The following is a 14,355-nucleotide window of genomic DNA, read 5'->3' as shown; positions in this document are numbered from 1 at the left end:
AAGAAAAATCAACGTTGTATTTAAAATAAGTTGGTTTAGGGTTTTCTTGTGACCCTTAAGAGTAACGAAAAGGGGGCTCGGGGGCGAAGCCCCGCATAAAAGATAGATCAACGTAGTATTTAAAATAAGTTGGGTTAGGGTTTTCTTGTGACCCCCGCAGGTTGCTCACCTTGTCGTGGTGGAGGGGCTTAGTAACCGTGGCTTGGTCACCCACGGTGAAGCGAAGAGGCAACCAGGGCCGGCTTGTTGCTGGGCGAGCTGGCCCGAGGAGTATGCTCCAAGTGGGCTTCATAAGCCCGCTTGTGACGCATTGGCGGAGGACCGTCGAGGAAGAGGAGTGTCGGTATTGCGGTGAGCCGTTCTCCCTGTCCTCGGCGGCCGAGGTGGGATCGCAGGGGAGAGGCGTGATGGTATAGCGGTGCGCCACTCTCCCTACCCTCTGCGACCTTGGCGGGGCCGCTCCGCTGTAGCGGCATTGGTGGGGCCGCAAGGGAAGAGGAGTGCCGGTATTACGGTGCGCCGTTCTCCCTGTCCTTTGCGGCCGACTTGGTTAGCGGTGGAACCAAAGACCATGTCCACCGCCGGGCGCCGGAACTCTTCTGGCGCCCATGGAACCTGCGGGTGATGGATCGGGAGTCCCATCACCCGCCTAAACGAGGTTCCGAGCTGGAAGGCCCTCCCGTGTTCCGAGGGCCTTCAGCGCAGTAAGCTGCCTAAGCAGCCTTCGAGAAGGCCCCGCAAGGGCAACGCTGACGGGGTATCGGAGGCCTACAACCGAGTGCCCGAAACCCCGTCCAAACAGCGAGCGGCGGAACGCCCCAGGGGGTTTAGTCCGTGTGAGTCGGACATACCCACTGGCTTCTCCCGGGCCAGTGGGATCCATAATGGATTCCCCTGGGTCATCAAAAAAAAAAGGTTTTCTTGTGACCCTTAAGAGTAACGAAAAGGGGGCTCGGGGGCGAAGCCCCCGCATAAAAGAAAGATCAACGTAGTATTTAAGATAAGTTGGGTTAGCGTTTTCTTGTGACCTTTAAGAGCAAACAAGGGGGCTCGGGGGCGAAGCCCCCGCATAAAAGAAAGATCAACGTTGTATTTAAAATAAGTTGGGTTAGCGTTTTCTTGTGACCTTTAAGAGCAAACAAAGGGGAGCTCGGGGGCGAAGCCCCCGCATGAAAGAAAGATCAAAGTTGTATTTAGAATAAGTTGATTTAGGGTTTTCTTGTGACCCTTAAGAGTAACGAAAAGGAGGGCTCGGGGGCGAAGCCCCCGCATAAAAGAAAGATCAACGTAGTATTTAAAATAAGTTGGGTTAGGGTTTTCTTGTGACCCTTAAGAGTAACGAAAAGGGGGCTCGGGGGCGAAGCCCCCGCATAAAAGAAAGATCAACGTTGTATTTAAAATAAGTTGGGTAATGGGTTTTTTGTGACCCTTAAGAGCAAATAAAGGGGGCTCGGCAAAAAAGAAATACTTAAATTTTGTTTGAATTAGTTGAAATGTGACAATATTTTCTAATCGAGTCAAACAAAATCCCTCTAGCTGAGAGCTTCAAAACAATGTATGGCGAAAGTATGTCTCTCTAATGTCTTCAAAAAGTCCGCGATGGCACATGTCTATATTGTCTATCTTTAACGGATAACTTACTAGGTATAAACATTTTTATGATAATACCGTAATAAGAAGGTAGCCGCTAGTTATTATTAAGTAGCAATTAGCAATAAGTACACGTTAAGCCACAAATGGCATGTAAAATCCGACTACTTGAAATAAATTTATAAATAAATGTTAAAAGTATTTCATTTTTAATGACTAAAAAGTATAAAATAAATTAATAGTTTAAAAAACACTATAAAACACGCTTTTATAAATGCACGTAAAAGCCAAAAATAAATTATGGATCGTTCAAGTTGTCTCTATTTGTGAGCTGATGTTTAAAAACTATGTGCTTTTAATTATAATATTTGATTGTAAAAGCGTGGGGCGCTGGAACAGGAAAGACTTTCTTGTAAACAAATACTAATCCGAACTTCCTGGCGAATGAAGTTGCATAAGAACATAACGTTTACAAATGCCGCCTAAGGGTTACCAAAGAGAACCAAAGATATCTCGTCCACGAACAAGAACTCTGCATCCTGTCACTGTAGACACTTTCCCCTTTTGTATTTTGAATACCGGAAAAAAGCGGCGTTCTAAGTGTCGGTGACTGTCGACTCTCCTCGCTACTAGCGCATATTTTGTCTGAGTTCGACAAACTGGTACCTACTTTGAACACTGACTTTTAATTGATTTGACTGTTTAATGTAGAACCTACTAGTCATGCTGCAACTCCAGTTAGCGCGTCAATCTGTGTAACCTCCTTCCCGTAACATAGCATAATTTGATTTATCAGCAAGTTATACAAAAAGTATTTCCTGTTCCAGCGCCCCACGCTTTTACAATCAAATATTATAATTAAAAGCACATAGTTTTTAAACATCAGCTCACAAATAGAGACAACTTGAACGATCCATAATTTATTTTTGGCATTTATAAAAGCGTGTTTTATAGTGTTTTTTAAACTATTAATTTATTTTTATGTACGTCTACGTAGATATTGTCGAAAAAACGGATGTCTGGACATGGTCACGCTTAAATTACACTTAATTATGTAATGGTTCGTTAATATAATAGCTTCATCTAAAGAAATTAAACAATCAGATATGCAGTTCCCAAGGAATTTTGGTCTTGTACTGTACGTTACTCACAGTAACTCAGTGGACTTCAGATTTTTATGAAAATAGAAAATTGACCACTATGTTACCGTTTTTTATATTAATCAATATGAAGCTATGAGTTTTGGTCAACAAATTTACACTATGTCTTTAGTTCAAGTAAAATTTGAAACACAATTATTTATATGTTGTTTTCAAAAGATTCGTAAAATACACGACTTTATTGCTACAATCTATTATATTAAAGATACAGATATACAAGCTACGCAATACAACATTTTTATAAGTAATTAATACTAAGTTTATAAATATACCTATACATAATATAATAAAATTGATAAAATACATAATATAATTGATAAAATTGCAAATTCTGCATAAGCACTTACTATAAATTGTTTGTGTTTTATTTAACATTTTATGATAATTTCTTTTTATCACCGCGTCTTGCTCCACGTTTGAGCCGCCGTTACATAGTTTATATGCTAATTGACACCCGGACAAGTATAGAAATGTCTAGGCGAACTGAGGTGGGGAAATTCCCATGATTTGGGCGTATCGCCTGCGAGACGAATACCATTGCTAGGTAGGTACCGTCAAATGACGAAACATAAAATGTGATATTCCTGGCAATTTATTTGAAAATAACAGCACAATTTTATTGTTACGAAATGATACACTTTGTAAATGTTAGTAGTTAGTACATTTATTTTTCCCCTCACTAGCTCGGAAACACGTGTTTTGTCCTTTAATACCAGCGGGTAAAAACGCATTTTATCCACTAGTGGGTAAAGTAATTTGACCTTGAATAAAGTCAAATTAACTGCTTTAAAATTGATATGAGTAGGTGAATCTAGTAATAAAGATGATTTACCACCTGTGGAGCTACTGGAAGCAGTGATAAACGCATTTTTTGCGTTGTAGTTTCCTCGCTATATTGAGGGGAAAAGTTTTGTGTTACACTCGGGTGCAAATGTATTTTACTTCTCGTGTGTTAAAAAACTCGCAAGTTCAGGATTCTATTCTCGAACCACCCGCTTCGCTCGTGGTTCAACTATAGAATCCTTTCACTTGCTCGTTTTTCAATTCCACACTCGGCGTTAAAATACAACTTTGCCCCCTTGTATAACAAATAACTATTTCGTCCTTATTCACCCCAGCCATCCCTATTCACCCATTTAGACGGTACTGTAAATGTCAAAATCCAAGACGCTGCCCGCAGATGTTGTCAGTGCAAAACCAATGCAATGGGGTAGCAGTATTGTTACCACAGTGTAGGTACCTTAAGACACGATAGTACTCTTTATTATACTGTGCTTAAGGTGAGGGACTAACACGTATTAAGTTGGTAATCGTTGCTCACATTACACTATAATTGAACGGTATTTGAGGACAACATGATTCACCTGTGAGAAATCTGCTTTCCGCCGACGCAAACACGTGAATACGATGTGTTGATTATTTCTCGGAAAAATTTTTAAATATGCAAAAACAATATTACTTACCAACTTTTTTAGCATTTTAACTTAGCGTGCCACTGCTGGACCCCAGCGCTTGCTCAATTCGAGTCTATTTTCTATTTTCTCGCAATTTTAGGTATGTATAGAATTCCAAGCCAAGCCTTTTCGTTCTACGCCTTAGCGTCCTGCAAAAACTTGTTTAAAATTATTCTTTTATTTTTATTATTCTTTAATATACTAAAAAAATTCAGTCTTCGGTCAGATAACACATCAGCTTTCTTGTTTCACAGCAGGCTCCCAATTCGACCAGCAATGCCTGATTTACTGGCCTCCATACTGTTTTCTACGTCAATATGTGATGAGAATTGATAACAATGATAACCGGCAATATAAACAGGCCGGTAATGTAGACATTGCAGACGTGAACAGTGATTGACCTCACGTGCGTGGAATCCAAGTTTTTCTGCGCACGCGATCCTGATGCGTAGATTAATTTCTCGCTCCGCAGATCTTATCGTGTTTAGCTTGGGAGATATATCGTGTAATCGCGTTTCTTCATACTCTACTTGCGCAGTTTTTATGGTATGTAACCTGCACGGGAAGCATGGTCGCGCGATAGACGATAAAATATCAGGCCGTCCCTATTGCACTTACTTATAGTACGATAGGGACGGCCTGCTATTTTATTGTCTATCGTGCGACCATGCTTCCCGTGCTGATATACAGTCCTTTAGAAATGGAGACGCTTTAGAAGTTAGCGGCATAACTTGAATTCGGTCATGAAATGGATTGGCAAATATTAGTAATAGAATTTCTTTTGTACCACGGCGAACTAAATAATGAATAATATCAATCGATCCTCTGAAGTCCCAGTGTACAAATTTTTATACATATTCTAATATCTATTTTGAATTTTTTGTGTCACAAAGGGTTTTAAATTCAGAAATAAAACAATCGCTTCTGGATCCTGCCAGACTGTAATGTTCTGTTCAGAATGGAGAATATTGAGAATAAGACTTGAATGGCCCGAAAACCACTAACGAGAAGGAGTTGGTTATTATAAATTATAATACAGGATTGTATCTTTTATAAATTTACCAAAATCATGAAGTAAAGCGGGAAATATTGTTTTTGGTTTCTCCACTAATAGTTTAGGTAAGCTTTTTTTGTAGAAATGAAAACTAAATGAAGTCAAGCCGCATTTTTTTCTAAACTGCACAAACAATTTTTAAATGAGTGATAATTACTTACCGTGTGGGGACGGGTTAAAAATTTCAGCACTCCCTTTCTTCCCGTGGGTGTCGTAGAAGTCGACTGTGGGATATGGGTTAAATTGTGGCGTAGGCGAGAGGCGGACAAACCTGTCACTGCAATGTCACAATTTGGTTTTCTTTCAACCCCTTTTTGCCAAGAGTGGCACTGAAACTTAGTAGTTCATGTGCTCTGCCTATACCCCTTTATGGGATATAGGCGTGATTATATATATGTATGATAATTACTTGAAATATACTTTTCTCAAACATGCAATGAAATGTTGTCTTTACGTTCCTTAAAATGGGCTGGGAAGTATCGCTTTTTGGGCGCAACAACTCGAGAGGACTGTAAAGGAATTTCATATTATTTTTTAGGCCTAGGCCTGCAAAGTAACTTTTTTAAGTAAGCTGTCAGTACTGTCATGTCACTTTTTTTTAATTTTTGTGTGACCTGGATACCTACTTGTAACACTTGACGTTTGAGTGTATTTGTATTTTGTCACTTAATAAATAAAATATTGTTCTTTAGAGCATTTTTTATTTATTTCATTGTATGTTTGAGAAAAGCACTATACATGCCTCGGCGTGAAAACGGATTCCCGGCCTCGTATCCCTATCCGGCCTCGCTCGCACGCTCGCTCGGCCGTATATACCCACTTGGCCGGAAATCCTCATCTTCCCGGCCTCTGATGTAATGTACTATTACAACGAAACATTTTCATGTTTCCTTGTAAAGTATATTAGCCTATTTGTCGTTTGTCACTCTGTCCCAAACTAAGGAACTACGTAATTAATTCATAAAAGGGAAGCCGTAGCTATAGCTGCCAGTTATCGTGTGGTTGCCACACTAAAGCACTGGTTCCACCAAAAGCTATGAGCTATCGGCAATAGAAGCGAATAAAATATAGTTCGCTCCCTTGTAAATATAACCTAACCGGGCATTTTCAGAATTTGGGACACCCCAATCAGCGAAAGTTTTTAACAAAAATTAACTCACTGTCAGTTTGGTGACGACAATTAAGCATAAAATCTGTCTAAAAATGTACTTTTTTCACATTCTGAATATAGATTATCGCTTAAAGTTTATGTAATTAACACGAAAACAATATTTTCATAGAAATTTCATGCTTAATTATCGTCACTAAACTGACAGTGAGTTCTTTTGTTAACAACTTACGCTAATTGGGGGTCCCAAATTCTGAAAATGCTCAACCAAAAAATTAAAATTTTGCAAAAACCCTTTTCATGAAACATGGCTTTTAGAACACTTCCGACTAACTCAACTTTCGGTTCATCCGTTCGGGAGCTACGATGCCACAGACAGACACACACACAGACAGACACGTCAAACTTATAACACCCCGTCGTTTTTGCGTCGGGGGTTAAAAACAGACTCGATGATAACGCGAGCGAGTTAGATCGTTTTCACATTATCCGATCCGATATTGGATGTAGGAAGGAGGTGATGGAAAAAATCCAAGATGACGCCTGTAATGTGTAGGGTATCGGTCCGACATCCGATATCGGATCGGATAATGTGAAAACGCACTTACAGTTCGTCGTCGAGCGATGAACTGATAAATCGCTCGTCCTCTCTTTTATTTACACGGGAGCGATTATCTTTCGTTCGTTTCTATCGCCGATTACTCGCTTTTGGTGGGACCAGTGGCCAATGGCGGCAGTGACCGGCCAAGGTGAGAGTCATGGCCGTATTCTCTAAACATGTTATTTTGTCTATACAGTCGGCGTATTATGATTCCAATTTTATCACTTAGCCACGTGGATAAAGCATCCGTCACGCTTTGGCAAGTATGTCAGTGTGAGAGTGACAGTTGTCTTATCCACGTGGACAAGTGATAAAATTGGAAGCATGATACGCCGGCTGGTCGCGAAATGTGATGATCTGAGGCAGCTACTTCAATTTGATTTTGGAAGGACTTAATTTCAAAATAACTGATGAGATTTGGGTATAAAATTAAAACATTTGACATTGACAGTTTCTTCTACAAATATCAACTAAATCAACTTGTTTAATTAAGACATCTTAGAAATTTAGGATCTAAAGAGAACGAACAGTGGCGAATAACTAAACGTCATTCATTATGGTCCGTTAAACCATAAAGGAATATGTGCCCTCTCATGTGGACCGTTTTCGCTAGTCTGATACGATCGACTTTCTGTGTCAGTGATAAGGTTCAATTTAGTATGGCTAAAAATGTGATTCCACAATCTAGTTTAATAATTCTAAATCTATGGCTAGATGTCACTTAACTATGCCTATATAAATAACTTACACAAATAAGTTACAACTCTCCCCTTACTTATTCCTCTGTGGTTAAACTCATGTTTCATGGTTTTTAGTATCATATTATAATTAATAAAAAAACTTTTGAATTATGTAATATCGAACATTCTTGCGTGTATTATAAACACAACCCATGTCGTGTAAGTAAGTTTTCACTAAAGTAATTGAGTTGTGCCGTGAGCGCGATCAATAACGGCTACAGGGTGTCCGCAGCTGATCTAATTACTGGAGACAACTGGCTTATTGCGTTTAAACTATACATTACTAGATTAATTACTGTTCAATGTGTTAAACTATTTAACACGACATTATTGTGACACTGTGATCAAAATTGTGACGTTCTGTACCTAAAAGGTCCTTCAAAACGCCCATAATGATTAAATTTGAAGTATAAACACCCTTTTGACATAGAAATCCACAAATAATCATAATCCTAAGATTACTTAAAGATTTTTATTTACATCAGTCTGTTAACATTTCCCAATAAGTTAAACAGGGAAAAGGGGATATCATTGGTATTAGAGGAGCAGTCGTGTACATTATTTTTATTCAAGTACTTATGCATATTTGCACTGCCCGACGCTAGTTTTTTTTTTAACATAGGAAGTAAAACAAATGCACCATTTCGTTTGGAAAATTACCACTGAATTGACCTTAATTTGTGTACAAATTGAGAATGTTAATTGTGCATAATTTGGCCAAAAAACATAACTAAAAAGTAGAGCATTTGACTTTTGTATGTTATTTTGTAAAACGAGCACATTTGTTCTCAATATAATATATTTTAAAGATACATTTTACCACTTAGGCACTTTATGTCTATGTACGTTAATGTTCTCAGTGAGATATGTAAGGAAACATCATAATCTATTTTCTATTATATAATTATATTTTCATTTATTATTCTTCACTATTATTGTTCCTGTGTGGTGACGGGTTACCCCCTTACCCCCTTACCCCCTTTCTTCCCGTGGGTGTCGTAGAAGGCGACTATGGGATATGGGTTAAATTGTGGCGTAGGCGAGAGGCTGGCAACCTGTCACTGCAATGTCACAGTTTCGTTTTCTTTCAACCCCTTATTTGCCAAGAGTGGCACTGAAGCTTTAGTAGTTTCGTGTGTTCTGCCTACCCCTTTATGGGATACAGGCGTGATTGTATGTATGTATGTATGTATATTCTTCACTATTTAATGTTTTTGTAGCTATCTTCTTGTACTAAAAACAAAATTAAAAAAAAAAACATAAGGTACAGCGTGGCAAATCTCGACTGGGGGACAATTGTAACTAATCCATTTTTTCCATTATTACACTACAATGTTGAGTTTTACATGTATCCACTGAACACACCTACCATGTTTAACCGGTGGACACTCTACTTAATAATGCAAACATTGTAAAATATTGAAAACGTGGACGTTACATTTGCCCCCCAGTCGAGATTTGCCCCGCTGTAGGTACCTTATGACTATGTAATGGTTACTGAAGCCAAAGAGCTTTTAATAAAAATCTGAATATATTTACTGGACATTTTCCACAGCAGGATAACACTCTTATTTAAAACTTAACAAAACCATAACCAAACGTATTGTCACTTCCCAGACTACTTCTTTCAGTTATCAATAGTTTTATCTCGTTAACGTTATCAGATAATGCGACGCCAGGTCATTGACCCGAACATGGCTAACAGATTGATGATCATGGTCGCGCAACCGCTAGTTTTATGGCCTATTATGGAAACTCCTTTATTGTATATGTACATGCGATTTAAAAGCAGTTGTTAACATTGTTAGCTGATTATTGTTATACAGTTATTCCATGTCTTCTATTACATATTTGGGCTTAAACATTAAGATATAAATGCTTTCTTCTCAAAACCTCCTGGTACCTGGTAACCTGGTATATTATTCGAGGCAACTCACATCGCCATTAACATTTTGATACTTTAAAGAGATTTCACACTTTTTTACGCGTGGTTTTAATATTTCAATGAAATAAGTACTTTAAGTAAACAAAATCAAAAAGATTTGCTAAGGTATAATATTAGGGGCTAATCTGTGTATCTCTCTCTTCCCCAGGAGATGGACAACGTGCTAGACGAGGACGAGAGCGACTGGCTGATCGAACGCGAGTCCAAGTCCGGGGTCGTGCTGCACGACCGACTCATGACGGACGCCGCTTTAGGAGCTGTTCCCATCAAGACAGAGCACTCCTACAGTTTACACTCAGATGGGGAGTCTGCGCCACCATCACCACACCACACCAAAGTTGACGGTTAGTACCCTATAACATCTACACAGAGTGCCAGTTTCTATCAGGGCTGACAGACAAACTCATGGTGCTGCTGGACCGTCTAATGACAGTTGCAGCTTTAGGAGCTGTTTCCATCAAGTCAGAGCACTCCTACAGGTTACACTCAGATGGGGAGTCTGCGCCACCATCGCCACACCACACCAAAGTTGACGGTTAGTACCCTATAACATCTACACAGAGTGCCAGTTTCTATCAGGGCTGACAGACAAACTCATGATGCTGCTGGACCATCTAATGACAGTTGCAGCTTTAGGAGCTGTTTCCATCAAGTCAGAGCACTCCTACAGGTTACACTCAGATGGGGAGTCTGCGCCACCATCGCCACACCACACCAAAGTTGACGGTTAGTACCCTATAACATCTACACAGAGTGCCAGTTTCTATCAGGGCTGACAGACAAACTCATGGTGCTGCTGGACCGTCTAATGACAGTTGCAGCTTTAGGAGCTGTTCCCATCAAGTCAGAGCACTCCTACAGTTTACACTCAGATGGGGAGTCTGCGCCACCATCACCACACCACACCAAAGTTGACGGTTAGTACCCTATAACATCTACACAGAGTGCCAGTTTCTATCAGGGCTGACAGACAAACTCATGGTGCTGCTGGACCGTCTAATGACAGTTGCAGCTTTAGGAGCTGTTTCCATCAAGTCAGAGCACTCCTACAGGTTACACTCAGATGGGGAGTCTGCGCCACCATCGCCACACCACACCAAAGTTGACGGTTAGTACCCTATAACATCTACACAGAGTGCCAGTTTCTATCAGGGCTGACAGACAAACTCATGGTGCTGCTGGACCGTCTAATGACAGTTGCAGCTTTAGGAGCTGTTTCCATCAAGTCAGAGCACTCCTACAGGTTACACTCAGATGGGGAGTCTGCGCCACCATCGCCACACCACACCAAAGTTGACGGTTAGTACCCTGTCCTATAATATCTACACATGAGTCCAAGACAGTAGTGTTACAAGACTGTCTGATGACAGATGCGGCTTTAGGAGCTGTTCCCATCAAGACAGAGCATTCCTACAGCTTGCACTGAGATGGAGAAAAAAAATTAGATGAGGAGTCCGCGCCACCATCGCCACACCACACCAAAGTTGACGGTTAGTACCTATTATTAGAAACCTATAACATCTACAGAGAGAGTCCAACTCTCAATTTCCATCAGGGATGTTTAAGTGCTGCACGACCGTCTCATGACAGATGCGACTTTAGCAGCTGTTCCCATCAAGACAGAGCATCCTACAGTTTACACAGATCAGTCAAAAGTTGACGGTAAGTTTATCTAGGGACTACTAGTTCCTATCAGAGCAGATAAACTAAACTGTGCAATGAATTGTCGCTTGTCGTGTTTCCGGACCGATACGACCTTCAAACCTTCAAGAAAAGAGCGTACACCCATTTTGAAGGCCGGCAATGCACCTCCAACACTTCTGGTGTTTCGGGTGTCCATGGACGGCAGTGATCTCTTACTATCAAGCGACCTGTCTGCTCGTTTGCCTCCTATCCCATAAAAAGATACAGTTCAAGTCCAGAGTGATGCCGATGCTGACTGCGCCTCTTGACAGACGCGTCTTTAGAAGCATTAAGATAGGTTTCCCGGTGGCCAGCGACCAAAATGACCAAAATGACCAAAATGACCAAAATGACCAAATGTCCATGAAATTTTAGTAGATTGGTAGTACAATATGTACCTTATTTATGTAATCTCGGTCTGACCTCCTCAGATGTTCACAACTATGTACTTATCCTGAAAGTTCCTTAAAGATCTTAATAACTAGTAAATTATTGCTGAAATTCAAACAAAGGAAAATGGGCATTTTGTCTCATGAATGTATACTAATGGGACATGGCTTGTTTGAAAGGGCTTATTATAGCATTATTTTGTTGTATGACACCAACTTTGGGACACCGCCCATACACAAGTGCCCATTCTTTTTTATTTCCCCCAAAAAGGCAATAAGTATAACTTTAACTAGAAACTAAGTTATATTTGAAACGTTCTGTCACCGTCGCGACCTGTATTACGTTAGTTGAAATCAGATTGTGAGGTAAGTTAAGAATTTGGATCACGTAGCAACTTATAACGACTTTTCGCGAAAAGCTTGCAACCTGTAGTGATCCCTGGGGAAGTGTAGTTAAAAATAAAACTTCTCATCAAAAGAGTTTCCAAGGTGGTCGATGTATTGTATGCTAGTAATATTATAGTACAATCACCATCTACTTTAAATGGCGCCCAAAACTTGACCAAAAAAATGTGGTATTAAAACTAATTATACTTAAGTACATTCTTTCTGACAAACCCGAACTCAATTAGTTTGTTTTATCATAGAATTTCTATGGCGACCTCATATCTCCATCAAATTAGATTGATCGTAACCATGGTGCTCATTTCATTGTCATCTTATTGTACAGTCAAGTGCAAAAATACGTATCGATTTTATCCGCTCAAAAATATGTACCGAGACCTTATTCCGCCGACATAAAGTGCTATGGGACATATTTTTGATATGTTGTACGCACCCATATTTTTACACTTGACTGTATGTATGAAAATTTTATAATTCTTGTCAAACCGGAAGAAGTACCTAAAAACAAGCAAAATGTTACCCATTCAAAGTTAAATTGCAAGTTAAATAAAGCCATTCTTATCATAGAAATATTAATTTTTCTGCAATGACCTAAATATTATGTTGTTCCTTTAATTATCTGCATCTAAGTATTTGACGCTGTGTGTAGCTGTGTACCAACTGTTGAAACAGACTAGAATTGGTGTCATAGTCTTATTTATAACTTTATTGACGGACTCTCGTCAATATTTACGGCACACACAAATAGTACATTTGTATCGCGTCATTACTTTTTATTAGTATTTTGCTCCGTCCCATAGAAAAACACGGAGACGGTATGAGCCACGGTAAATAATAAGTACAGAATACGCGACTTCGCTAAAAATATAAAGTCGTCAACTAAAATGAAATTACGAAATTGTGTTTAAAATGGCTGGCAAAAAATAATAGAAATTAAAATGTGGCAACATCGTAGGTGTCGCCCCTTTCATAATTGAGACACAACGATAGTGCCACTTTTTAATTTATAGTCGTATTTGCCTGGACTACCTACAATTTTTCAGTTTAGGAATGTTTAAGACAGTTATTTATTATTTAGTAGTTTATTTCTATAATCAATAACAATTTACAACGTTGACTTGAATATATTTTAATATGTCTAAACTCAACTGAGTGACAAGTGATCGCCCTTACATAGTATAAGGCTGCTTTCAAAAAAAACGTCAAAAGAATGTAAAATTGATAGTTTTAGTCGGTGAAATACTACACTTTCCGTTATCCAATAGATTTATTTAATTCAAGTTCCAGTTAGAGCATCTTATTATCTTGATTTTTATAAGACTGGATTTTTGAAAACTAACTCATTAAATTAATTATGAATTTTTCTCTAATGCACGTTTAGAAAAACGCACCTATAGAGCTGAATCAGTCGATCTTATTTGTAAAATTTGGACAATTTTGAATATTAAAACGGGTAAATTTATAATTCGTATATCCTGTACCACAATCATTTCAGACTAGATTTTTATTTTAAGTTTTTGAAAAAGAGTAAACTAGCCTAAGGCGAATTCAATTTTTTTCAGAAATTACCTAAAATTAAGTGACAATTTCTTTGAAAATCTACATCACATCGAAGTAAGTTTTGTACTAAATTAATCTGCAACGTTTACTTAAATTGCTGTTATGCCTTAGTGATTATAAATTGCTATTATTGATTTGTGCCAATTTTTTGAAAACGAGCCTTCACCGGTACAATTATTACCACTTTTGGACATTTTCTCATATTTTGTTAGACCAAGTAGAAAAAGTCCTATAATGTGATATATATTTATAAACTACTCGCAAAGCCCTTTAATTTGATACCACACACGGTATGATCAAGCGCTCGGTTGCGATTTCACTAACACGAAAGCCCTCATAATGTGTCTCCAAGGGGCACAATAAAGTAGATACTTCAATTAAGACTTCTATCTACATAATAAGGAAAATACATTGTCCCTAAAATTACATCACTAAATACCTTGCCACCAGCAATTTACCTTCCACCTTGCATACTCCATTTGCTAGAAAGTAAAACGTGCGACGTTTCCGTACCGCGGCGGAATTTTTAAATATGGAACGCACGTGAGCGACAATCCGTGCATTCTGGTACAACTGCAACTCGCTGGCCAGTTACAATCGGTGTTTTGAAATTGGAACTTAAAAAAAGTTAAATTGATAAAAGACTGCCTGTTTTATTTTAGACAT

The 14,355-nt window shown here is 38.9% G+C and overlaps 1 protein-coding gene across 1 annotated transcript in view; it reads left to right on the top strand.

The window, feature by feature from the left end:
• Window positions 1-14,355, top strand: part of LOC125228887 (cyclic AMP response element-binding protein A) — a 242,443-nt gene that overhangs the window by 213,270 nt on the left and 14,818 nt on the right. The window contains exon 2 of the mRNA XM_048133592.1: window positions 9,801-9,996. Within this exon, the coding sequence (XP_047989549.1) occupies window positions 9,801-9,996 (196 nt within the window). The remainder of the gene's footprint in view (window positions 1-9,800; window positions 9,997-14,355) is intronic.

This window comes from Leguminivora glycinivorella, chromosome 8 (assembly GCF_023078275.1).
Source record: "Leguminivora glycinivorella isolate SPB_JAAS2020 chromosome 8, LegGlyc_1.1, whole genome shotgun sequence".
Taxonomy (NCBI): Eukaryota; Metazoa; Arthropoda; class Insecta; order Lepidoptera; family Tortricidae; genus Leguminivora; species Leguminivora glycinivorella.
The sequence above is the reverse complement of the archived record's forward strand: the minus strand, read 5'-3'. Positions and strand labels throughout refer to the sequence as shown.